At 48.8% G+C, this 23,532-nt stretch overlaps 1 protein-coding gene across 2 annotated transcripts in view; it reads left to right on the forward strand.

Annotated features, from left to right (window-relative positions):
- ASXL2 (ASXL transcriptional regulator 2) overlaps positions 1-23,532 on the forward strand; it is a 108,670-nt gene that overhangs the window by 37,353 nt on the left and 47,785 nt on the right. The window contains exons 1-3 of one of the 2 annotated variants that reach the window (XM_064146501.1): positions 10,464-10,534; positions 13,214-13,322; positions 17,799-17,952. In XM_064146501.1, coding sequence (XP_064002571.1) covers positions 10,473-10,534; positions 13,214-13,322; positions 17,799-17,952 — 325 coding nt within the window. In that variant the 5' untranslated portion in view covers positions 10,464-10,472. Of the gene's footprint in view, positions 1-10,463; positions 10,535-13,213; positions 13,323-17,798; positions 17,953-23,532 lie in introns of those variants that run through there. The other variant, XM_064146500.1, reaches the window with a different exon arrangement.

Consider the following 23,532-nt stretch of genomic DNA (forward strand, 5'->3'; position numbering starts at 1 on the left):
CATCGTGTTCAGATGGAACCTCCTGGGTTCTGCTTTTTGCTGGGCACCACTGAAAAGAGTCTGGCCCCATCCTCTTGCCCCCCACCCTTTAGCTATTGATCAGCGTTGAGAGAATCCCCTCTGTCTGCTCTTGTCTAGGCTAAATAGCTCCAGGTCTCTCAGCCTTTCCTTGTCAGAGAAGCCCCAGTCCTCTTGCTGTCTTTATAGCCTCTGCTGGACTCTCTCCAGTAGTTCCCTATCTCTCTTGAAGTGCACCCAGTACTGCAGATGTGGCCTCACTAGTACAGAGTTGAGAGGGAAAAGAACCTTCCTGGACCTGCTGGCTGCGTTCTTAATGCATTCAGAACACTGTTGGCATTCTTGGTCATAAGAGCACACTGCTGGCTTGTGAACCTCTGCCCAAATTCAGTGCTGAATGTCAGCAAGGAAATGCATCTCAACACTAGCTCAGTGTTGGTGAAAATGAAAACAGATTTGGTGTTCTGGGTGCTTTTATTTCAACTGTTTGTGGCAGTACTAACAAACCACAAGAAACTCTTAAACCACACTGGGGAAAGAAAAGAAATAGAGAAGCCAGAGTCCCCTGACCACTAGTCCAAATATGACCAAAAGTGTGTATCATGAACAGTTCTGTTTCAACTTTTAGCTGCTCTCCAGGCAGTGGCTAATTGACGTGCCAAAGAGAAGCACAAGTCCATGCTCAGGACATCATAGAATCAACCAGGTTGGAAGAGACCTCTAAGATCATTGACTCCAACATAGCACCCAGTTCTGGCCATCAACCAGACCGTGGCACTAAGTGCCTCAGCCAGGCTTGGCTTCAACACCTCCAGGCACAGCGACTCCAGCACCTCCCTGGGCAGCCCATTCCAATGCCAATCACTCTCTCTGGCAACAACTTCCTCCTAACATCCAGCCTAGACCTCCCCTGACACAACTTGAGACTCTGTCCCCTTGTTCTGTTGCTGGTTGCCTGGCAGAAGAGACCGACCCCACCTGGCTACAGCCTCCCTTCAGGGAGTTGTAGACAGCAATGAGGTCAGCCCTGAGACTCCTCTTTGGCAGGCTGCACACCCCCAGCTCCCTCAGCCTCTCCTCCTAGGCCTTGTGTTCCAGGCCTCTCACCAGCTTCGTTGCCCTTCTCTTGTTTCCAGACAAGAAGATGGTTGTGTGAAAAGGGCTGAGCTGCTCAATGTGGCACTTGTTGAAATGAGCTGCCAGCACTGCAGTTTTAGGCTTCCCTAAGATTTCCTAGGTGATTTCCTATAGTTTCCCTCTCTTGCTAGTTGAAAATCAAATACCTGCTGCATTTCTGCACTTAACTTGTTGTCTAATCCAATAATGTGAACAGTTTGTCTTTCTGAGTGATGAGGACTGCCACAGGTTCTGATTCCCTTCTTCTGGAGGTCTTAGCTTCTGCCTAGTTCAGAGCAGTGCTGCATTTCTGTCACTCCTGCAGCAGCTTATGAGTTGTGAGATGAGGATCTTGCATCTCTATACTTGGTCACTCTCTTGCAGGAGGAGAGAGGATGAACTTAAAAGGCAAACTGCTCTCTTGTTGACTTGTCTCAGAAATATGAGCAGAGGTCAGGCTAGAGTCTGGGCAAGGTGATAACTGCACAAAGAGAGAAGCTGCTAACTGCTAGAGGATGTTCTTGCATCTCCTAGTTAAGGACCAAGGAAGTAATCTCTCCTCATTCTTGGCAGAAGGCTTTGCCACTAAAATTTCCCAGCTGGTCTGAAGTACTTTGATTTTCTTTTCTGTTGTAGAGCTGGGAAATCAGATGAGGTTCAGAGCTAAGTTTCTCTGTGCCTTGACTCTTGGGGCAGTTATTCTTTGAACAGTTTTGATGCTAGGGAATTGTACCTTTTAACACCTCATCAAAAGCTGAACAAACCCAATGACCCCTGCAGGGTAGGGCTGGAAGGAGGTTCTGAAAAGGATGCAGAGTTCTTGAATGATTTTCAAAAGGGTGAAGTTGGCATTGAGTCCCACTGGCACTGGGTGTGAGGATAGATTATCTCTTACAAAGAGTTTCCTCTCCCTGCTGAAAACCACCCCTGTCAATAACAGAAGACTTTACTCTTTGTGAAAGCTGCTCTTCAAAGCTGTGATGGATCCACACAATAAAAAGCTCTCCCAGGCTAAAAAAAAATCTCATCTAGGTGAAGAGAATTAGATGAGTACCAATGAAAAACACAATTCTCATGTCTGTGAGTTAAAAAGAAGTGGGACAATGGGGAAGCTGAAATGATCCAACAGTGAAAAAGACATGCAGAGAGCAGGCAAGCCTCTTACTCTTGCTGCTGGCTGCATGGCACATAGACTGAGCCACACTCTTGCCCCTTCCTGGCAGGGCAGCTGTGCATAACTCAGCATGATTATTTGCTCATCTGAGGCTACTGTGAGACTGCAGAGCTTGGATTGAGTCCAAGAATACAATTTTACCTCCCTGAAAGCATAGAATCAGTCAGGGTTGGAAGGGACCACAGGGATCATCTAGTTCCAACTCTCCTGCCATGGCCAGGGACACCCTAGCCTAGAGCAGGCTGGTCAGAGCCTGCAGCATCCAGACTGGCCTTAAACACCTCCAGGGATGGGGTATTAACCACCTCCCTGGGAAACCCATTCCAGGCTCTCACCACTCTCATGTTCAAGAGCTTCCTCCTCATGTCCAGCCTGAATCTCCCCCCTCAAGCTTTGCTCCATTCCCCCCAGTCCTGTCACTCCCCGAGAGCCTCAAAAGGCCCTCCTCAGCTTTTTTTGTAGCCCACTTCAGATACTGGAAGGCCATAATGAGGTCAGCTTGGAGCCTTCTCTTCTCCAGACTGAACAGCCCCAACCCCTTCAGCCTGTCCTCACAGTAGAGGTGCCCTCTGAGCATCCTCATGCCCCTTCTCTTAACACAGTCCGGCAGATCAGTAGGACAAGGGGAAATGGTCTCAGGTTGCACCACAGGAAGTTTAAGTTGGACACAAGGTACAATTTCTTCCCCCAAAATGTTGTCAAGTCCTGCAACTTCTGCCCAGGGCAGTGGTGGAGTCCCCATCCTTGGAGGGGTTTAAAGGCTATGTAGATGTGGTGCTGAGGGACATGGTTTAGTGGTGACCTGGCAGTGCTGGGTTAACAGTTGGACTCAACGACCTTAAGGTCTCTTCCAACAAAAATGATTTTATGATGCTGTGATAACTCACTTCCTCTGTAGGTTCTTCAGTGTTTTCACAGGTCCAGAGGATACTGGGTGTAGACTGAACCCTACAGCTAACTCCATAATGGCTCTGGATACTTCTATTTGCTTTCACAAAAGGAAGAGCTTTCATTAGCTCAGTCTGACTCTGGTCATGACTTTGTAGTTGAGGAACAAATGCAGGCCATTATCCACCTTTTAGACACATTTGAGTCATACACAGAATCATCCTGATAGACTGTTTAAGAACTTCTTGTGGAATAAGCATGTCCAGAGTTTTACCTTCATCCTTGGTGTCTATACTCAAAATGCTAAGGAGCAACTTCTTGCTGTGCAGTCTGCTTGCTGTCTCCTTTTAGCAAGTGTCTGCACACTGGCAGCTTGAAATTTGTCTCTCTGTTGGCAGCTCTGTGTTGTTGCTGATGAGTCAAATGCCACACAGAGCTCAAATGGTGAAGGAAATCAGCATGAGGCAAAGCAGCCATCATGGTGTTACTCTTAAAGTCGCCTTAGGCCACTTGGCATGTTGTTGAGCTCATCTTTAGTGCTTCCTTGGTGTTCTCTGATCATCTGAGCTGTTGGCTGAAAAATACTTGGTCAAGCAGGGTTTGTGAGAAGTCTTGAGGTAATGATGGGACCTGCTTTGTGTTTGCCTTTCTGCTGACTTTGGCAGCAGAAAGCTGGGAAACTGCAGCCTAAGTGGGGAAAGCAAATTTCAAGCTTCTTTTCCTGCCCCTGCCATTTAGGGAGCCTTGTGGCAGTAAGGAACAGCTAGGAAGACCTATCTGAGGTGCTTCAGGATGTTCCTACAGCAAAGCATCTTCAAGTGGACACTTGTGTTGGTACAGCATTCTCACCTTTGCCAGCCATGTCTCTTCTTGACTGTTAATAGATGGTTTTTAGGGGCAAAGGCTGTAACCCATAGCATCAACAGGTTTTTCTTTGTGCATTGTGTTGACTGTCTGGAGCTCTATGCAGGAGGTTTTTTGGAGGCGTGAGCAGCAAGTGCAGTGCTGTGGGACATGACCTCAGGGGAACTGGAGAGAGAAATCTGCCAGGCAACTCCTTTCAGTATGTATCAGCTGTGCCCATACAGCCTTCCCTAAAGGCTTCTGTTTGCATCTGAGAACAAGAAGAATCATTTTGCTGACAAGAGCTGAGGCTTAGGTGTCACAGCCCTTCACCTGCCCTGTGCTGCAGGACCCTGTTGGGAAGGATTGCTGGCAGGAGTTGTTTTTGCAGCCATTGAGTGTTGGCAGGCAGCAGATTTGGCATGCTTGGTTTATTTAGAGTGTTAATTTACTCATGGAAAGCTTTTCAGAACTTCCTAAAATAAATATTGATGATGTGCCTGCTGATAGCTGTGATGTGGCACAGTGAGGAGGGCAGGACACAGGGGTTGCCAAAAAGACATCTTTCTGCATAGACTGGTGTAGAAAGTTTGCAGCTACACATGGCTTAGGCCTGTAGGTAACCACAATAGGAACCTTCTCCTGCTCATGCTCTCTCTGCAGCAGTACATTTCAAAGTTCTAGCATGGTGGGGGTTGGAAGGAGTCCCTGGGGAACATCTGGTCCAACCACCTTATCACAGAATCAACCAAGTTGGAAGAGACCTCCAAGATCATCCAGTCCAACCTAGCACCCTGCCCTATTCAATCATCTAGACCATGGCACTAAATGCCTCATCCAGGCTTTTATTGAACACCTCCAGGGATGGTGACTCCACCACCTCCCTGGGCAGCCCATTAGTAAAGCAAGGTCACCCACTGCAGGGTTCCCAGGGTGACAATGTCTGGGTGGGTTAGGAATCACTTCAGGGAAGGCAGCCTGGGCCAGGGCTCCAGCACTCTCACAGGCAAGTAGATTCTCCTTATTTTCAGCTGCAGTCTCCTGGGTTCCCTTTTACATCCCTTACCCCTTGTTCTGTTACTGGGCACCAGTGAAATGAGTTTGGCCCCATCTTCTTGACTCCTGCTCTTTAGATATTGCTAAGCACCATAAAGATCCCTCTCCCAGTCTGCTCTTCTCCAAGCTAAACAGCCCCAGGTATCTCAGCCTTTCCTCCTTGGAGATGCATCTTTGTAGCCTCTGCTGTCTGTCATGAATTGGGAAGCCCAGAACTGGATCAAAGGACTCCAGATATGGCCTTGCTAAGGAAGACTAAAGGAGGAGGATCTCCTGTGACCTGCTGGCCATACTCTTCTGAATGCACCCCAGGATTGGCCTTGGCTGTGCAGGCACATTGTTGGTTTATGGGCAACTTGTTGTCCCCTAGCACTCCTAGGTCCTCCTCCAGGGAGCTGCTTTCTATCAGGCCAACCCCTAACCTGTCCTGGTGCAGGGGGTTACTTCTCCCTCAGGTGCAGGACCCTATACTTGTGCTTGTTAAGCTTCATGAGATTCCTCTCCAACTCTGCAGCCTGTCTGGGTCTCACTGAATGGCAGCACAGCCTGACCTGGTGTCAGCCACCTCTCCCAGTTTGGTATCCTCAAACTGCCTGAGGCTTCACTCTGTCCCTTCACCCAGGCTCTTGAAGGTGTTGAACAATACTGGACCCAGTCCTGACCCCTGGGGAGCACCATGAGATGCAGGCCTCCAACTAGGCTGCACCACTGATCACAAGTGTTTGAGCTCTGTCCTTCAGCCATTTCTCGACCCTCTTCGCTGTCCACATTTAAGTTTGCCTGTAGGGGATGCTGAGGGGGGGTCGCTGAGGGGGGGGGGTCGCCTGTAGGGGATGCTGAGGGGGGGGGTCGCCTGTAGGGGATGCTGAGGGGGGGGGTCGCCTGTAGGGGACGCTATGGGGCACTGGTGAGGGGTGAAAAGAACACACTTAAGGCTGCTTGGGGTTGTTAGCTCCTTTTGAAAAGAGCCTGACAAAATCTGCCAGGTCTCCATCTTCCTCCCTCCTGTCCCCTTGGTTAAAAAGCTGCTCCTAGTGTTGCTGCAGAGCTCAAAACCTTTTCGCTGTGGTTCTGGTGGCTGGGGGGAGGGTTCGACATTAACGATCAGATAATTGTTTTGCTCAAGTTTTTAAAGGGGTGTTTCTCTCCTTTTTTTGGGTTGCACTCCAACTCCAGAAGGTAAGAACCACTGCTGGTTGTTCTAAAGCTGCTCTCTCCTCTCCTAACCCACGCTGCAAAACAACCTTAATTAAAAAGCAAACCCAACTGCTTGTTTCACGCAGCCCTAAAGCTTGAGTCATGGTTCTGAACCTGGTGTTAGTGCTTCTGCCCCCTTCCTCTGCCTCTCCTGCATGCTGTTTGCATTGGCCACTGTGTTGCAAACCTGAAAGCCCTCCTGTTTGTAAAGTCTGTGGAGAAGGTTGGCTGATAGCATGCTGAATGTTTCATGTCTTACAGATTAACCCTGCTGTCCCCAAGCCCCGGCTTGGTGGGGGGGTGGGGGGTGCTTGATTTGCATGCTGTGGTTCTGTGCATGGCTTGTCTCTGGGATGCTTGGCACTGCACGGGGGGTGAAGCAAAATGTAACACATCAAATAAGCTGCTTCGCTAAATCCTGAATGCGTCTAACAAGCTTGAAGTCGTTACTGTGGTGTCTGCTCACAGTACCTCTCTGCTCTGACACTTCCATAGATCTCAAACTATTGTTTAAACCCTCAGATTTTAATACACTAATAACCAAAGAGAGCTGTTTGTGTGAACGTTTTGATGCAAATTGAAAGAGGGGAAGAAGGGAATGCTCAGAAGACCCAAACTGAGGAAAGCCCTCACACTCTAGTCCTTTTGGGTGTTTTTAGCCAGTTACAGCAATGTGAAATGACTTGCTGCTGGGTGCACTTCATATTAAGCTCCATTTAGAACAGAAGGAAACCATTAACTGTTCTCTGACGCTGGGGTTGCTGAAGGCTCTGGTACCTAGCTGGCGTGGACCCAGTGAGTTTCTGTGCCCAGCAGTGTCAGCAGCTACTCCTCTGGAGCTTCCTGCTCTGGATGGAGGCTGGAGTGGGTTTTTCTGGGTTCATTATGCTGTTCACAGATTGCCTTAGGTTGGAAGGGACCCTCAAAGATCATCTTGTCCACCCCTTTGCAGTGAGCAGGGACACCTCCAACTAGATCAGGCTGCCCAGAGCCTTGTCAGATCTGATCATGAATGTTGCCAGGGACAGGGCCTCAACCACAACCCTGGACAACTGTTCTGCACACAGAGAAATACTAAACACTCTGCTAAACAAACTGAAAATGGAGCTTTAGTATGAAGTAACCTATCGACAGGTAAATTCACCTTGCATGGTGCTCTGAGGGGAAAGGGGTTTTACATACAAGGACATCATGACTGAAAAACCTGACTCCAGATCCTACCCACATGTGACTAAAGGAAAGTGATTTGGTCACACTTTGTTTTCAAACCAGAACAAGTCACTTGAGTCCCTGAGATCTCAGGAGCCAGGCTGATGGGTAGGATGCTGCAGTGGGATTGAAAGTGTGGGGAGAAATGTTCCATCTCCTTCCTCCCTTTCCACAGGCAGCTGCTCGGAGTCCTCACCTTAACCTTGTGTGCGTTTTACCGCTCTCAAAACCCTTCTTTCCTGCTCAGTCTGAAGAAGCTTTGAATTTTAATGGGGAGTTTAAAATGCCATGATTTAACGAGGGCTTAAATCTGGCAGTTCTCAAAAGGGAAATTTAGTATGTACGTGTCTGAAACGTCAAGTAGCTCAAAGAAATGCTTGGAGAGGCAAGAGCTCAGAGTATGGAATTCTTCTTGTGCCGTGGGCTGCCTTCCAGCCACCTCCTGACTGCAAAAATGATTGTTGCACTGGTGTCACCCTTTCAGCAGTCCAATAAAATAAGCAGAGAACAGGTTTTGGGACAGAATCGCCAAGGCTCAGCATGGTAAGGGTTGGAAGGGACCTCTAGGGATCAGCTTATCCAACTCCTTTGATAAATAGGGTCACCTAGAGCAGGTTGCATGTGAATGCCATGTCCAGGTGGGTTTGGAATCCTTCTAGAGAAGGAGACTCCACAACCTCTCTGGTCAGCCTTACAGGAAAGAATTTTCTCCTTGCATTCAGATGGAACTCCCTGGGTTCCAGTTTGTGCCCATTGCCCCTTGTCCTATTGCTGGGAACCACTGAAAAGAGTCTGGGCCCATCCTTTTGCCCCCATGCCCTTTAGATATTGCTCAGCATTGAGAAGTTGCCCTCTGTCTGCTCTTCTCCAGACTAAACAGCCCCAGGTCTCAGCCTTTCCTCATCAGAGAGATACTCCAATCCCTTCAGCGTCTTTGCAGCCTTCACTGGATTCTCTCCAGCAGTTTCCTGTCTCTCTTGAAATGGGGAGCCTGGAACTGGACCCAGTACTCCAGATGTCACCACCAGCACTCCTAGTTCCTTCTCCAGAGTTCTGTTCTGCAGGCAGAGGGACTGTTACTGGCTGTAGGCCAGATCTGAGAGAGATGCTATGGTTTATTAATGAAATAGAGGTACAGATCAGATAACTGTTAATTCCCATGCTAGGATGGATGCTTAAAAGCTACCAAAGCTCCCTCATTCACTCAAGGTAAAAATCCAATTCATGCAGCAGGTTTATAAATACCAATATTTTGTAAATGCCAATTAAGCTGTTAAATGGGTTGGGTTTAATTGGGAAGTTGGTGTTAGAATAATTACTAAAGCACCAACTTCAGGGGAAGCAGAATGGTTGGTGACTGAAACGGCCACCTCAGGCACTGCGTGTTTTGTCCCAGTGCTACATGCTCAAACTGAGGTTCAGAAGGTACCATACTTTGGGCTGACAAAACAGCATCATTCAGACCTTGCTGTGGAAGGTGCTGCATTGCAGAGAGGTCAGTGCTGGCTCTGATGACATCAGGGTTTAAGAACAGGTCAAAGCTATTCACCAGGTGGTTGCCTGGTAAGTATTGATGAGTGCTTGCTGGTTTAGAGAGGTCTGATACATGCACCTGGAAATGAAAATGTTCTTAGTGCTGTGGTTTAAAAGCTATGCCAGCACTTAATGTCTTTTGCTGTTGATCAGGGTAGTTCTAAGTGGGTGGATATGCTGCTCCCTGAATTTGCTCAAGCTAATATATACTTTGAGTGGGGGTAATGCATATTTATGGAAAACTAAAATGATTTAGAACTTAAGAGTGAAGAAATCAGTGTTTCCTAGTTTTCATGCTGAAGGTTCTAGGTCTAGGGATGAGAGTTTGCATTACTCCCCTTGCACCAACACCATCATCCTCTAAGAAAGGTTTGTAGTGATAGGACAAGAGGGAATGGATTTAAGCTTGAGATTTAGGCTGGATGTTAGGAAGAAATTCTTTGCAGTGAGGATGGTGAGACAGTGGAGCAGGCTGCCCAAGGAGGTCATGGATGCCCTCTCCTTGGAGATATTCAAGGCTGGGTTGGATGAGTCCCTGAGCAACCTGGTACCCCAGGTTACAGCAAGGAAGTTGGAGCTATATAGTCTTTAAGGTCCCTTCCAACCCAACCCATTCTGTGAATCTATGAATCAATCTAAGCTGCATTTTGCTGCCTGTATTTTGCCAGCAAGCTGTGCTATTTTTAGCTTTTTGAGAAGTAAAAATGAAGAAGTTCCAGCATGTACTTGTAATGCCATGGAAACCAGATGAGTGCTGGTAAAGGTTGTTACAGTTACCTTTGCATCTTACCAGCTGCAAACAGGTATTTTTATTTCAGTGCAAGCTCATTTCATAGGATCACTAAATTCTTTTAGTTGGAAGAGACATTTTAATGTCACTGAGTCTAACCATTAACCCAGCACTGCCAGGTCTCCACTAAACCATGTCCCTCAGCACCACATCTACATGGCCTTTAAACATCTCTGGGGATGGGCACTCCACCACTGATCTTGACAGCCTGTTCCAGGCCTTGACAATCCTTTTGAGGATGAAATTATTCCTCATGTCCAACCTAAACTCCTCCTGGCACAACTTGAGGCCGTTTCCTCTTGTCCCGTTGCTTGTTCTTTGGGAGGAGACATTACAGTGCACAAAGCTGTAGCTGAATTTGCAGCCTTAAGCAACTCTGTTCTGATCCCAGCTGTCCCAAGAAGAATTGCTCAGCTGAGATGTGAACCAATATAAACACTTATGGCTCAGTATAAACAAAGGGATGTTTATCCTGATCTTCCAGAGGATGCAGTTTGTTTATGGGTGGGCTGGTGCTGATCTCTGGGTAGCTAATAAAGGTCAGCATGCCATTTATTATCACAACAGTTAGAATTTGCTGTTCTTGCTGTTGCTGTCAGCTAACACCCACTTGCCTATTGTCACACAGGGTGCAGATAACGCCCTGCTATGGGTGCATCAATGGCAACACAACTCAGAAATCCTTTCCACTCACAGAAGCACAAACACAGGTCGTGTGTGTGCACCTGAAAAACAGTTGATGATCTTAGAGGTCTTTTCCAACCTTAATGATTTCAGATGTGTGCTTAGGTACAAAGAGACTTCTGATAACTTTCAGATGCAGAGCTAGGAGGGATGATGAAGAACACTGTGGGAGGAGGACAGGTGTGTTTGTCATACTGCCAGGTATCCTTGTCTGCAGTTCTGGCATGGGGCTTGCATGCAGAAATCACAGCAAGGAACAAAGATGAGAAGAGGGGCAGTGTGTACGTGGAGAATTTGGGGTTGCTGTAGGAAATCACACTGAGTTGTAGTTTACAGTGGTGCTTTGGGGTGGGATTAGATGACCTTTAAACTGTAAGACAGGTGATTCAGATTAGATGCAAGGAAGAAATTGTTTACACTAAGAGTGGTGAGATACTGACTTATGTTGCCTAGAGGTGGTAGAAGTCCCATCCTTGAAACATTCCAGATGAGTCTGGATGGGATTCTAAGCAGTCTGCTCTAGCTGATTGTGTTCTTGCTTAGTGCAGGTGGGTTGGACTAGATGGCCTTTAAAGGTCTCTTCCAACCCAGACTTCTGTGATGATTCCAGAGAGCCCTTGTGGCTTTCTGGACAAGAGGATTAGTTTTATGAAGTCAGCAGTTAGCCTTGGTGAAACTGGTGTGAGAGAGCTGCTTCCAGTTGTGGTGTTCAGGTCTGCAGTGGTTGATGTACCGCTGGGGAAGGTGGTTAGAGAAATGGTGGGAGCAGCAGGGAGTGGTGAGCCAGGCTCTGGTTTTGGTGGGGTTAGTCAAGGAAGAGTTTGTCTCCTGTGTGCAGATGTGCTCAGGAGATGTTTCTGTTGAGCGATGTGGGTTCTGGCTGGAAGGTTGATGTAGACACACAGTGGCTGAGATAGGCATGGAGTTTTGGCAGGTATCAAAGTGAAGTGCCTAGGTTTCTGGTTGCTCTGTTGTATCACTGTTGACTGGCTGTCCAGAAGGGACACGTTACCCAGAGGAGCTGCTGGGTTTGGTGTAAGAGTACCCATATGAAATGGAGTTTTGCTGTGTAAGAACTAAAACATGAGTGAGTGGTCCTTGAGGGAAAAAAGGCTCAGGGGAGACCTTATGACCATGTTCCAGTATTTAAAGTGGGGCTCCAAAGAAGATAGAGACTCCATTTTGCAGGGAGTCACATGGAAAAGGAGAGGGGGTAACAGACAGAGGTTATTCTTGGGGGGTTCTGGTTGGGCAGAAGAAGACTAATTTTCACACTAGAGACAATCAGCCCCTGGAATCATGTCATGGAATCATGACATTGTTTTGGTTGGAAAAGACCTTTAAGATCATCAAGTCCAGCAGCAAAGCCAGCACTGCCAGGTCACTACTAAGCCATCTCCTTCAGCAGAAGATCTACAGGGCTTTTAAACTCCACTAGGGATGGTGATTCCACCACTGCCCTGGGCAGCCTGTTGCAGGGTTGCCAACTCTTTAGGGGAAGAAATTGTTGCTCGTGTCCAGCCTAAACTGCCTCTGCCACTTGAGGCCATTTCCTCTTGTCTTGTTTATCCCAGGAGAATGGTGGAATCCTCAACATTGGACACTGAAGATGAAGCTGGATGGGATGCTGGGCCAGCTTGCTAAACTGTGCTTTTGACAAGAAAGGGTGGACTAGATAATCCTTGAGGTCTCTTCCAACCTGTGATTCCATGATTCAGGACAATGTCTTCCTCTTGTACTAGTCATCAGTGACATAGCTGAGCTGTTGTGCTGCTCTTGGGCAGAGCTTGGAGCACACATGCCCTCTCCAGATCATCAGAGGGCTGTGCCCATCCTTGCCTTTACTTCCCTTTCCTCACTGCTTTTGGTCTGGTTTGTTTGAATGTTCATAGCACAGTTTACCACACATAAAGGTGGTCTGCTCAGGGATTTCAGCCAAGCAATCAGACATCCAGGTCTTTAGTCAATGTGATGGTTCTGGTTCCAGCCTTTGTGACAGGATGTCAGAAGGTTAAAAACTTCTATGTAGGGCTTTGCTCAGTATGAAAAGACTTTACAAGCAAGGACACCTATTTAGCAGGCTGTGATCAGCTTGACCTTGCACAGGGAACGAAATTTGCCTGCCTTGCTGTGTCCACCTGATTTTGCTTCCTTCTACAGCATGATGGGTTTAAAAAACAAACAAGCAACCCTCCAGCAGCACCAGTGAAAAGGTGACTCTTCTGTCTCTGTTCTGCTGCCTGGGATTGAAGAGCTCCCCTCTTTTCAGGGGAAATTCCATAATTGGTTTCCATCTTCTGTGTCTCCCAATCCTCACTCCAGTATGATGTGGGGTGTTTTGGACATAAACACCACTTGAATTTTTTCTGCAGTCAGCAAATCTGCTCTGAGTGCCAGATAAGCAGCACTGAAGGTCTGGAGCTTTAGAAAGATGTCACCTTTGGATGTTTGGCAAAGAAGTGTCAGAGCATGAACCTGGGGGCTTTTTTGTTTGCTTTTTTTTTCCCCTGGGACGTGGGTATGTGGACTGATTTCACTTATTATGGCAGCTTCAACTTGTATTCCCCTTGGGAATAGAAGTTGGATCTGGAGTCTTTCTGCCTCTGCATGTGTGGTGGTCAGGTGAGGGGCTGGGATTGTCTCTTGGCAGCAGATTAACCCCAACTGCATCTGTTCAAACATTAACCTTGTGTTTCTGTTTCCAGTGGGACTTCTCCTCTGGCATGCCTGAATGCTATGCTCCATACAAACTCCCGTGGGGAAGAGGGCATTTTCTATAAGGTCCCAGGGCGCATGGGAGTGTACACACTGAAGGTAAGTGGTGTTGGAATGCTCAGCTGACTTATTACCCATTTATAAACCACGTTGGATTTGGAACATAGTCAACCAGATTGGAAGAGGCCTCCAAGATAATCCACTCCAACCTAGCACCCAGCCCTGGCCAAGCAACCAGACCATGGCACTAAGTGCCTCAGCCAGGCTTGGCTTCAACACCTCCAGGCACAGAGACTCCACCACCTCCCTGGGCAGCCCATTCCAATGCCAATCACTCTCTCTGACATCAACTTCCCCCTAACATCCAGCCTAGACCTACCCTGACACAACTTGACACTCTGTCCCCTTCTTCTGTTGCTGCTTGCCTGGCAGAAGAGACCAACCCCACCTGGCTACAGCCTCCCTTCAGGGAGTTGTAGACAGCAATGAGGTCTGCCCTGAGCCTCCTCTTCTGCAGACTGCACACCCCCAGCTCCCTCAGCCTCTCCTCACAAGGCTGTGTTCCAGGCCCCTCACCACCCTTGTTGCCCTTCTCTGGACACTTTCCAGCATCTCAACATCTCTCTTGAATGGAGGAGCCCAGAACTGGACACAGCACTCAAGGTGTGGCCTGAGCAGTGCTGAGTACAGGGGCAGAAGAACCTCCCTTGTCCTGCTGGCCACACTGCTCCTGATCCAGGCCAGGATGCCATTGGCTCTCCTGGCCACCTGGGCACACTGCTGGCTCATCTTCAGCTACTCTCTGCCAGCACCCCAGGTCACTTTCTTCCTAGTTGCTCTCAGCCACTCAGTCCCCAGCCTGTAGTGCTGCTTGTGGTTGTTGTGGCCAAAGTGCAGAACCCTGCCCTTGGCGTTGTTAAATCTCATCCCATTGGCCTCTGCCCACCCATCCAGCCTAAGAGGGAATGTGTAATCTTTATTGGTATGAATTGTTGCCTAAACCTTCCATCCAAATCTCAACACCAAGTCTTCATGTGTTGGTGGGTACCTGGTGCTGAGAGTGTCACAGAATGTTAAGGGCTGCAAGGGACCTTGAAATATCTAGTCCAAACCCCTGCCAAAGCAGGTTCAGCTGGAGTAGTTCACACAGGAACATGTCCAGGTGGTGTTTGAATGCCTCCATGACCTCACTGGGCAGCCTGTTCCAGTGTTTTAAGTAGAACTGAAGGTGCTGGACATTTGTTCACTGATCACAGAATCTCAGCATGGTTGGGGTTGGAAAGGGCCTCTGAAGATCATCTAATCCATCCCTCTGCTAAAGCAGGGTTACCCACAGCAGGTTGCCCAGGATTGTGTGCAGTCAGGTTTGGAAACTCTGCAGAGAAGGAGACTCCACAACCTCTCTGGGCAGCCTGTTCCAGGGCTCAAGCACCTTCCCAAAGGAGAAATTTTCCCTTGTGTTGTTAATTACTCTTATGAAATGAAGAAGTAGTTAAAATGTTAATGAAACTTTAGCCCTGAAATGAAATGGTAACTTCATCTCTGCTGATCTCAACTTGTATCCAGAAATGCAAAATTACTTTGTCCTCAGTCTGTTAAGAGGAGGCAGAAAACATTTGCAGTGTGGAAGTGTGGATTCCTTGATCTGTTGGGGAATCAATTAATCCTTATTTGAAACCTTTCACCCCAGTTTAATTACTAGGAGGAAGCCTGCTTGCACTGTTCTTAATCTACTGTAAAAATGACTCTGAAGACTGCAATAATGATATTCCCCTGCCCCACATATAGACTTTCTAGAGTAGATGTTGTCACTAGAGCCCAGTGACTAGATGTTATCACCGCTCCCAAAGCGTGGCTGTCAGTGGCTCCATGGCCAAGTGGAGGCCAGAGACAAACAGAGTCCTTCAGGAATCAGTCCTAGGACCAGTCTTGTTCTGTATCTCTGTGGGTGTCATGGACAGAGGCATTGAGTGCAGCCTCAGCAAGTTTGCTGCTGACACCAAGCTGTGTGGTGCAGCAGCCAGGCTGGAGGGCAGGATCCATCCAGAGGGAGCTGCACAGGCTGCAGAGGTGGGCACAAGCCAAGCTCAGGAGGTTCAACAAGAGCAAGGGCAAGGTCCTGCAGCTGGGTGGAGGCAATGCCAAGCAGAAATGCAGGCTGGGCAGTGAGTGGCTGGAGAGCAGCCCTGAGCAGAGGGACTTGGGGGTGCTGCTGGAGGAGAAGCTCCACAGGAGCCAGCAGTGTGCACTTGCAGCCCAGAAAGCCAAGCAGAACCTGGGCTGCAGCAGCAGAAGTGTGGCCAGCAGGGCCAGGGAGGTGATTCTCCCCCTCTGCTGTGCTCTGCTGAGACCCCATGTGGAGTACTGCATCCAGTTCTGGAGCCCCCATTACAAGAGGGCTGTGGAGATGCTGGAGTGTGTCCAGAGCAGGGCCAGGAGGATGCTCAGAGGGCTGCAGCAGCTCTGCTGTGAGCACACACTGAAAGAGTTGGGGCTTTGCAGGCTGCAGAAGAGGAGGCTCCCAAGTGATCTTCTTGTGGCCTTCCAGTATCTGAAGGAGGCCTACAAAAAAGCTGGGGAGGGACTTTGGAGGCCCTGCTGCACCAGTCCCAGGTCTTCTGTGCTGTGTTTCCTTCCAGCACAGCTACCAGGAGGAGCCTGGCAACTGTGATGGGGTTTTGAATGAGAAGCCCCTTGGAGGGTCCATGATTAACATACCATGCTGGGTTAGGTTGCAGTCAGGAGGAGAAAGCTTTGAAGGATGGCACTGACTGTTCCCCAAGCAATGTGATGTTACACCACAGTGAAGAGGAGATAAATGTCCAGCACTTCACACTTCATAAAAGAGCAGGTCACTGGGCACTGGTGAAGCTGCACTTTGAATCCTGGATTCTCTTTTGGGCCTCTTGCACCAAGGATGTTGAGTTGCTGGGGACTGTCCAAAGGAAGACAGCAAAGCTGGGAAGGGTCTAGAGCACAAGTCTTGTGAGGAGCAGTTCAGCCTGGGGAAAAGAAAGCTTAGGGGAGAGTTTCTTGCTCTCTGCAACTCCCTGAAATGAGGCTGGAGCCAGGTGGGGCTTGTTCTTTTCTCCAAAGAACAAGTAATAGGACAAGAGGGAAAGGCCTGGAGTTGTGCCATGTAAGGTTTAGATTGGACATTAGGAACAGTTACTTCCCCAAAAAGATTGACAAGTTCTGGAGCAGGTTGCCCAGGGCAGTGGTGAAGTCCTCATCCCTGGAGGTATTTCAGGTCGTGGGGAGGTGGTGCCCTGACAGTGCTGGGTTAATAGTTGGACTTGATCATGATGTTCTCCAGACAACATGATTCCTTGCTTCTCCGATTATCTTAGGAGCAGCAAACTGTTGTCATTCTTTAGCACTGATTTCCAGTGTAGAAGTGGAATCCAGAAGGACAATCACTAGAGGGCAGTCTGAGTTTAGGTGTGGACAGGGTGGAACCTGCCTTCGGTTCCCTCTGCTGCCTGTTCCACTTCACGTGGTCGGTGAGCTGAGTGAACCAACTGCTGTGGCCTTAGGTAGCGCAGATGATCCACCACACAGAAACACCTGCCAGGTCCCCAGGGGCTGCTCAGGGACGTGGGTGGAAAAAATAACATTATCTGGGCTCAGGGAACACTGAGCCTTCAAAGTGTTCTTTGTGTGTCATGAAATCCACAAATTGCCTGGATTTCCTGAGAAATGGGAATGTGTTTGTGGTGGAGAAATCATTAAGGAAGAGTGTCCTGGAGGACCAACCAGATCCTGGGCTGCAGCAAGGGGAAGTGTGGCCAGCAGGGCCAGGGAGGGGATTCTCCCCCTCTGCTGTGCTCTGCTGAGACCCCACCTGGAGTACTGCATCCAGTTCTGGAGCCCCCATTACAAGAGGGCTGTGGAGATGCTGGAGTGTGTCCAGAGCAGGGCCAGGAAGATGCTCAGAGGGCTGCAGCAGCTCTGCTGTGAGCACACACTGAAAGAGTTGGGGCTGTCCAGTCTGCAGAAGAGGAGGCTCCCAGGTGACCTTCTTGTGGCCTTCCAGGATCTGAAGGAGGCCTACAAAAAAGCTGGGGAGGGACTTTTGAAGCTGTCAGGGAGTGGCAGGAGTGGGGGGAATGGAGCAAAGCTGGAGGTGGGGAGATTGAGAGTGGAGGTGAGGAGGAAGTTGTTGAGCCTGAGAGTGGTGAGAGGCTGGAGTGGGTTTCCCAGGGAGGTGGTTTTGAGATCCCATCCCTGGAGGTGTTTCAGGCCAGGCTGTGTGAGGCTTTTGGTAGCCTGCTCTAGGGCAGGGTGTCCCTGGGCATGGCAGGGGGATTGGAACTGGCTGCTCCTTGTGGTTCCTTCCAACCCTGATTCTGTGATTGTAGTGTACCTGAGAGTGATGCAAAAGAGATGCTGGCTGGGGTTGTGTGAAGCATTTGAGATGAGCTCACAAAGGCAGTGTTTGATGCCAGTGGACAGGTAATTCTGAAGCACAAAAAATACCAAATCCACAATCAGTGCTTGGTAAATAAAAGTGTTTTGTTAATGGGGAGAGTTCATTGTGGAGTGAGTGACTATGCCTGTTTCTTGCCTTTGCAGAAGGATGTTCCAGATGGGTTGAAGGAGCTCTCTGATGGCTCCGAGGAGAGCAGTGATGCCCAGTCTGACTCTCAGAGCTCTGAGAACAGCAGCAGCAGCAGCAGTGATGGATGCAGTAAGAAAGATGGGAAAAAAAGCAGATGGAAAAGGAAAGGTAATTTTTCCTTTTCAGGAGCAATGATTTTAATGTGGTCTGTGGAGGACTTGAAGGTTTTTAGTCATCATATCTGTGGCCTTGTAAAGAGGATGCTCAGGGAAGACCTTGCTTTCTGCAACTCCTTGAAAGGAAGTTTGAGCCTCCCTGAAAGGGGGTAGATCTCTTCTTCCTAGAAACAAGTGGCAACAAGAGGAAACAGCCTCAAGTTGCACCAGGGGAGGGTTAGGCTAACCATTCCTTCTTTCAGAGAAGAAAGAGTTTCTCAAGGCCTGCCCAGGGAAAAACCTCAAATCTGCTGTTACATTGGTGCTTGTGGACTTGATGTGAAGGGTCTCTTTCAACCAAAATGTTGCTATGATTCTAAATGCTCCTCTTCCCCATAGCTACTGCTGGTAGCAAGCTATGAGGCAGCCTTTTAGAAGCTTGGCTGCTCACGAGTAGAGAACAGAAGTGCTCATCTTGCTGCCTGCAGGAGTTGCCACATTTCAGCTGTCAGGGTGAAGCATTAAGAGAAATAAATCACCTGTGGGAAACACAGAGCCATAGTCTGAGTTTAGTGTGACAGACTAAGACATCCTGGGGAGGTTGGAAGGAGTTCTCCCAAAGTAGAGCATGCATTTACCCTGGGGAATGGGCCACGAGCAGCCGCTACACGGGACGTTGGAGCATGTCATTGGGTGGCTCTTGTATGGTGAGTGTCAGAATGCATCTTTAGCAAGTAAACCAAGTGGCTGTGCTCAGTGCTGGGAGGCCCTTTCCAGTGAGCAGAAGGACACTGCCATCATAGAATCACTAAGGCTGGAAAAGAACTTTAAGGTCATGAAATCCAAACCATAACCCAACTTACCACAACCATTAAGCCATGACTTGAAGCACCACATCTACATGCTGCTTAAACACCTGTAGGGATGGTGACTCTATCACCTTCCTGGGCAGCATGTTTCAATGCCTTACCACTCTTCTCAGTAAAAAAATCATAGAATCAAGCAGGTTGGAAGAGACCTCCAAGATCATCCAGTCCAACCTATCACCCAGCCCTATCCAGTCAACTAGACCATGGCACCGAGTGCCCTATCCAGTCTTTTCTTGAAGACCCTCAGGGGCGGTGCCTCCACCACCTCCCTGGGCAGCCCATTCCAATGCCAATCACTCTCTCTGTGAAGAACTTCCTCCTAACATCCAGCCTAGACATACCCTGGCACAACTTGACACTCTGTCCCCTTCTGTTGCTGGTTGCCTGGGAGGAGAGGCCACCCCCCACCTGGCTACAGCCTCCCTTCAGGTAGTTGTAGGCAGCAATGAGGTCTGCCCTGAGCCTCCTCTTCTCCAGGCTGCACACCCCCAGCTCCCTCAGCCTCTCCTCAGGGTTTGTGTTCCAGGCACCTCACCAGCTTTGTCGCCCATCTCTGGACGCCTTCCAGCACCTCAACATCTCTCTTGAATTGAGGAGCCCAGAACTGGACACAGTACTCAAGGTGTGGCCTGACCAGTGCTGAGTACAGAGGAAGAATAACCTCCCTTGCCCTACTGGCCACACAATCTAAACCTCCCCTGGCACAACTTAAACCCATTTCCTCTTATCCTGTCACTAGTTCTTTTGTCTGGAGTTGTCTGCTGCAGTCTGTCTTGGCCTCCACCTTCCTCTGTCTTGGTTCACAGTAGGATCAAGAAATGGGTGGTTAAAATCTACTTCTATGCATCTCACTGGGAAGGTAAAGCAATGTTTCCAGATGTATTTAGGTCTCAGAGACCCATATCCAAAGATGACAACATGAGTTTCCTGCTTCAGAGTATAAATCAACCCCAAATTGTGTTACAGTGATGAAATTGCCCAATCAAAAACTGGTATTTTCAGAAAACTAATTAATGGGTCTGCTACCTTCCTCTAAACCACCAAGGTGAAGCTTCTGTAAGGCTGGAGTGACAACTGCCTTCTCTGCGTGGTGTCACTCCTTGGTGTAACCTGCTCCCTGCTGATTTCTCCAGACACACCCCCATGTTCTGCACCCTCTGAAGGTGGAGGATGAGGAGTGTACAATGATTTGCTCCTCCTTGATGTAGCTTGAGTGATCACAGTATCACCAAGGTTGGAAGAGACCTCACAGATCATCAAGTCCAACCCTTTACCACAGAGCCCAAGGCTAGACCATGGCACCAAGTGCCACGTCCAACCTTGCCTTGAACAGCCCCAGGGACGGCGACTGAGTGCTGATTGTTAGAGTAGAGGCAAAGCTTCTTTTTTTGGCAGTCCACTTCCCATATTAAAAGGAAGATTCTTTTAAACACTAACTGGTAGAGGACAAGAGCCCAGAGTGGTCTGCCACTTGGCTACCCAGTTCAAGAGAAACTACTGGACAGTGTCCAACATGAAGATGCTGAGGGGAATGAAGGTTCTCTTCTCAGTCTTGTCCAAACTAAACAGCTTTAGGTCTTGCAGCCTTTCCTTGTCAGAGAGATGCTCCAATAGAATCATAGAATCAACCAGGTTGGAAGAGACCTCCAAGATCATCCAGTCCAACCTAGCACCCAGCCCTATCCAGTCAACCAGACCATGGCACTAAGTGCCTCATCCAGGCTTTGCTTCAACACCTCCAAGGACGGTGACTCCACCTCACTGGGGAGATGCTTCTTGGCTGTAACATAGCTTTGCCTGAAAACTGATGGTCTGAAATTGTACAATGAGCTCAGGTAAGGTATTGACATGGTAAATGATGCAAGGAAAAAAGTCTCTGCATGAAATACATTTGATTTCTGAGACTTACAAGGCATCTTTCTTGGATCACCCAGTGATGTTTTAGAGACAAAAATTATCACTAGGTGGAACCCACACTTCTGTCAATGTAAGTTTCACAAAGTGCAAACCAGCTGTGCTTGGAGCTGACAGTCTCAGAGATACACAGAAAAAGTTGTGCCAAGAGAAAGAACTTTTCTTTGAAGTATTTAATTTACTTGATACATCTGAAAAGATTCTTTTGGCTTCCTCCAGCAACAGCTGAATCATAGAATCAGCCAGGGTGGAAGAGACCTCCAAGCTCAGCCAGTCCAACCTAGCACCTAGCCCTGGCTAGTCAACCAGACCATGGCACTAAGTGCCTCAGCCAGGCTTGGCTTCACTCTGGGGACAGTGACTCCACCACCTCCCTGGGCAGTCCATTCCAATGCCAATCACTCTCTCTGACAACAACTTCCTCCTAACATCCAGCCTAGACCTCCCCTGACACAACTTGAGACTGTGTCCCCTTCTTCTGTTGCTGCTTGCCTGGCAGAAGAGACCAACCCCACCTGGCTGCAGCCTCCCTTCAGGGAGTTGGAGACAGCAATGAGGTCAGCCCTGAGCCTCCTCTTCTGCAGGCTAAACAACCCCAGCTTCCTCAGCCTCTGGTCTTCATGGTCTTCCTCTACATTAAAAACTCACTTGGATTTCACATCCAGGGAGCTGCCGTGAAAGCAAAATGAAAGTAGAAAGTGCAGATGGCTGCAGCTCACTCCCAGCTGTGATTCAGCTCTGATTTCTTCAATCAGCAGTGTCTAAAAGTTGGAGCAGAGCTGCACATTGCAAGACCTCCTGGCAGTGGTGGTTCTGACTTTGGGGGGCTAAGAAGCCATGGCTCTGATGCTGGCAGCTCACCTCTTTGGTGCTTCCATGCTTTTTACATCTATGCTCAAGAGAAAAAAGTTTCAAGGTTTTGGTTGTTTGTTTTGTAGTTCGTGTGTTGTTTTTTCCCCCTGCTTCCTACTGGTATGTTATTTTACTCTTTAAAATAACCAGGAAAGCATTAAATTCCAGTTAGGAATCTTGAACTGTGCAACATCAGCTCTGGAATGCAGCATTCCTCCACAGCTGCTTCCTGGGCTGTATGCATAAGAAACTTAGAAAAGGTTCCTTCATTACAAAGCAAACCAAAACACCACCAAAGAAACAAACCTCCCCAAAACCCACCACCACCAAAAATCTAGCCCTTGGTAACCTAAGGATGGCTCAAATTCCAGATGAATTTCTTGCTTGGTGGCCAACCATGCCCTCACCTGTGCAATGTCAGCACCCAGCAAGTGCTGTGTAAGTCCACCTGTCCTGAGAATCAAGTAGGAAGCAGCACTGGTACAAAATGCTGCTGCCTTGCAGAGACTGAGGAGGATGGCTTGGGAGCTGTGATAAAAATCAGTGAAGTGACTGCAAAGCAAAGCAGACAGTGAGCAGATGAGCTGTGCTCCTATTGTTTTGCTTAGAGGCTTTGACTCGGAGCCCTTGGAGCCTGCAGCTCAGCTTAACGTGACATAACTTCTGCTCATATACATATAAAACAGGAAGTGTGTGCAGATAACATCAACCCCCACTTCCTTATATATGCAAAAATAAAGTGCTCTGACAGCAGCAAAACTGATGCTTCAGTTTCAGAGAGGAGAGAGACCTTTGTGTGTTCGTAGAGACCCACATGAGTATTGAATGAGGCAAATCAGGAGCACGGGGTGGGGGAAGGTTTGAAAACGAGACTTGTGTTGCTGCCTGGACAGCTGCGTGTGAGCAGAAGATGGGAGGAGGCCAGGAGCTGCATTGAGTGCAGAGCTAGAAGCAGTAGCAATGTTCATGGAGCAGTTCCATGCCTTTCCTCATGAAGGTAAGATGAGGTTGTCTCAGCGGGCAGCTGTGGCAGGGTTTTGCTTTTGGGGAGGATGTGGGTGATCAGCAGGGGGCAGAACTGGGTCTAGTCTTGTTTGTCATCATCAGTGTGTTGGATGAAGGCACAGAGTGGAGCCTCATCAAGCTTTTTGAGGATGTAAAATGAGAAGAGTGGATGAAATGCTGTCAGGCTTTACAGTGGCCAGAGAAGGGTGATGAAGCTGGTGAGAGGCCTGGAGCACAGCCCTGTGAGGAGAGGCTGAGGGAGCTGGAGGTGTGCAGCCTGCAGAAGAGGAGGCTCAGGGCTGACCTCATTGCTGTCTGCAACTACTTGAAGGGAAGCTGTAGCCAGGTGGGGTTGCTCTCTTCTGCCAGGCAAGCAGCAACAGAAGAAGGGGACACAGTCTCAAGTTGTGCTGGGGGAGGTCTAGGCTGGATGTTAGGAGGAAGTTGTTGTCAGAGAGAGTGATTGGCATTGGAATGGGCTGCCCAGGGAGGTGGTGGAGTCAGCGTCCCTGGAGGTGTTCAAGAGCCTGGCTGAGGCACTTAGTGCCATGGTCTGGTTGCTTGGGCAGGGCTGGGTGCTAGGTTGGGCTGGCTGAGCTTGGAGGTCTCTTCCAACCTGCTTGATTCTATGATTCTAGGCTGTGAGTTAGGCAGAGTGGGACCTTGTGAAGTTCAACAAGGGCAAGTGTAGGGTCCTGCACCAGTAGACAGATAACCAGGACATGTAGGGTCCTGCACCTGGAGACAAATAACCAGGACAAGTTAGAGGTTTACCTGCTGGAAAGCTGCTCTGCATAGAAGGACCTGGAAGTGCTGGTGGCCAACAAGCTTCTCCATCAGCCAGCAATGTGTCCTCACAGCCAAGAATGCCAGTGGTCTTCTGGAGTGCATTCAGAAACGTGGCCAGCAGGGCTCTCCTCTGCAGTCCTCAGTCAAGTTCTGAGCTCTCCACT

The sequence above is a fragment of the Pogoniulus pusillus genome, chromosome 7 (genome assembly GCF_015220805.1).
Source record: "Pogoniulus pusillus isolate bPogPus1 chromosome 7, bPogPus1.pri, whole genome shotgun sequence".
NCBI classification, from domain to species: domain Eukaryota; kingdom Metazoa; phylum Chordata; class Aves; order Piciformes; family Lybiidae; genus Pogoniulus; species Pogoniulus pusillus.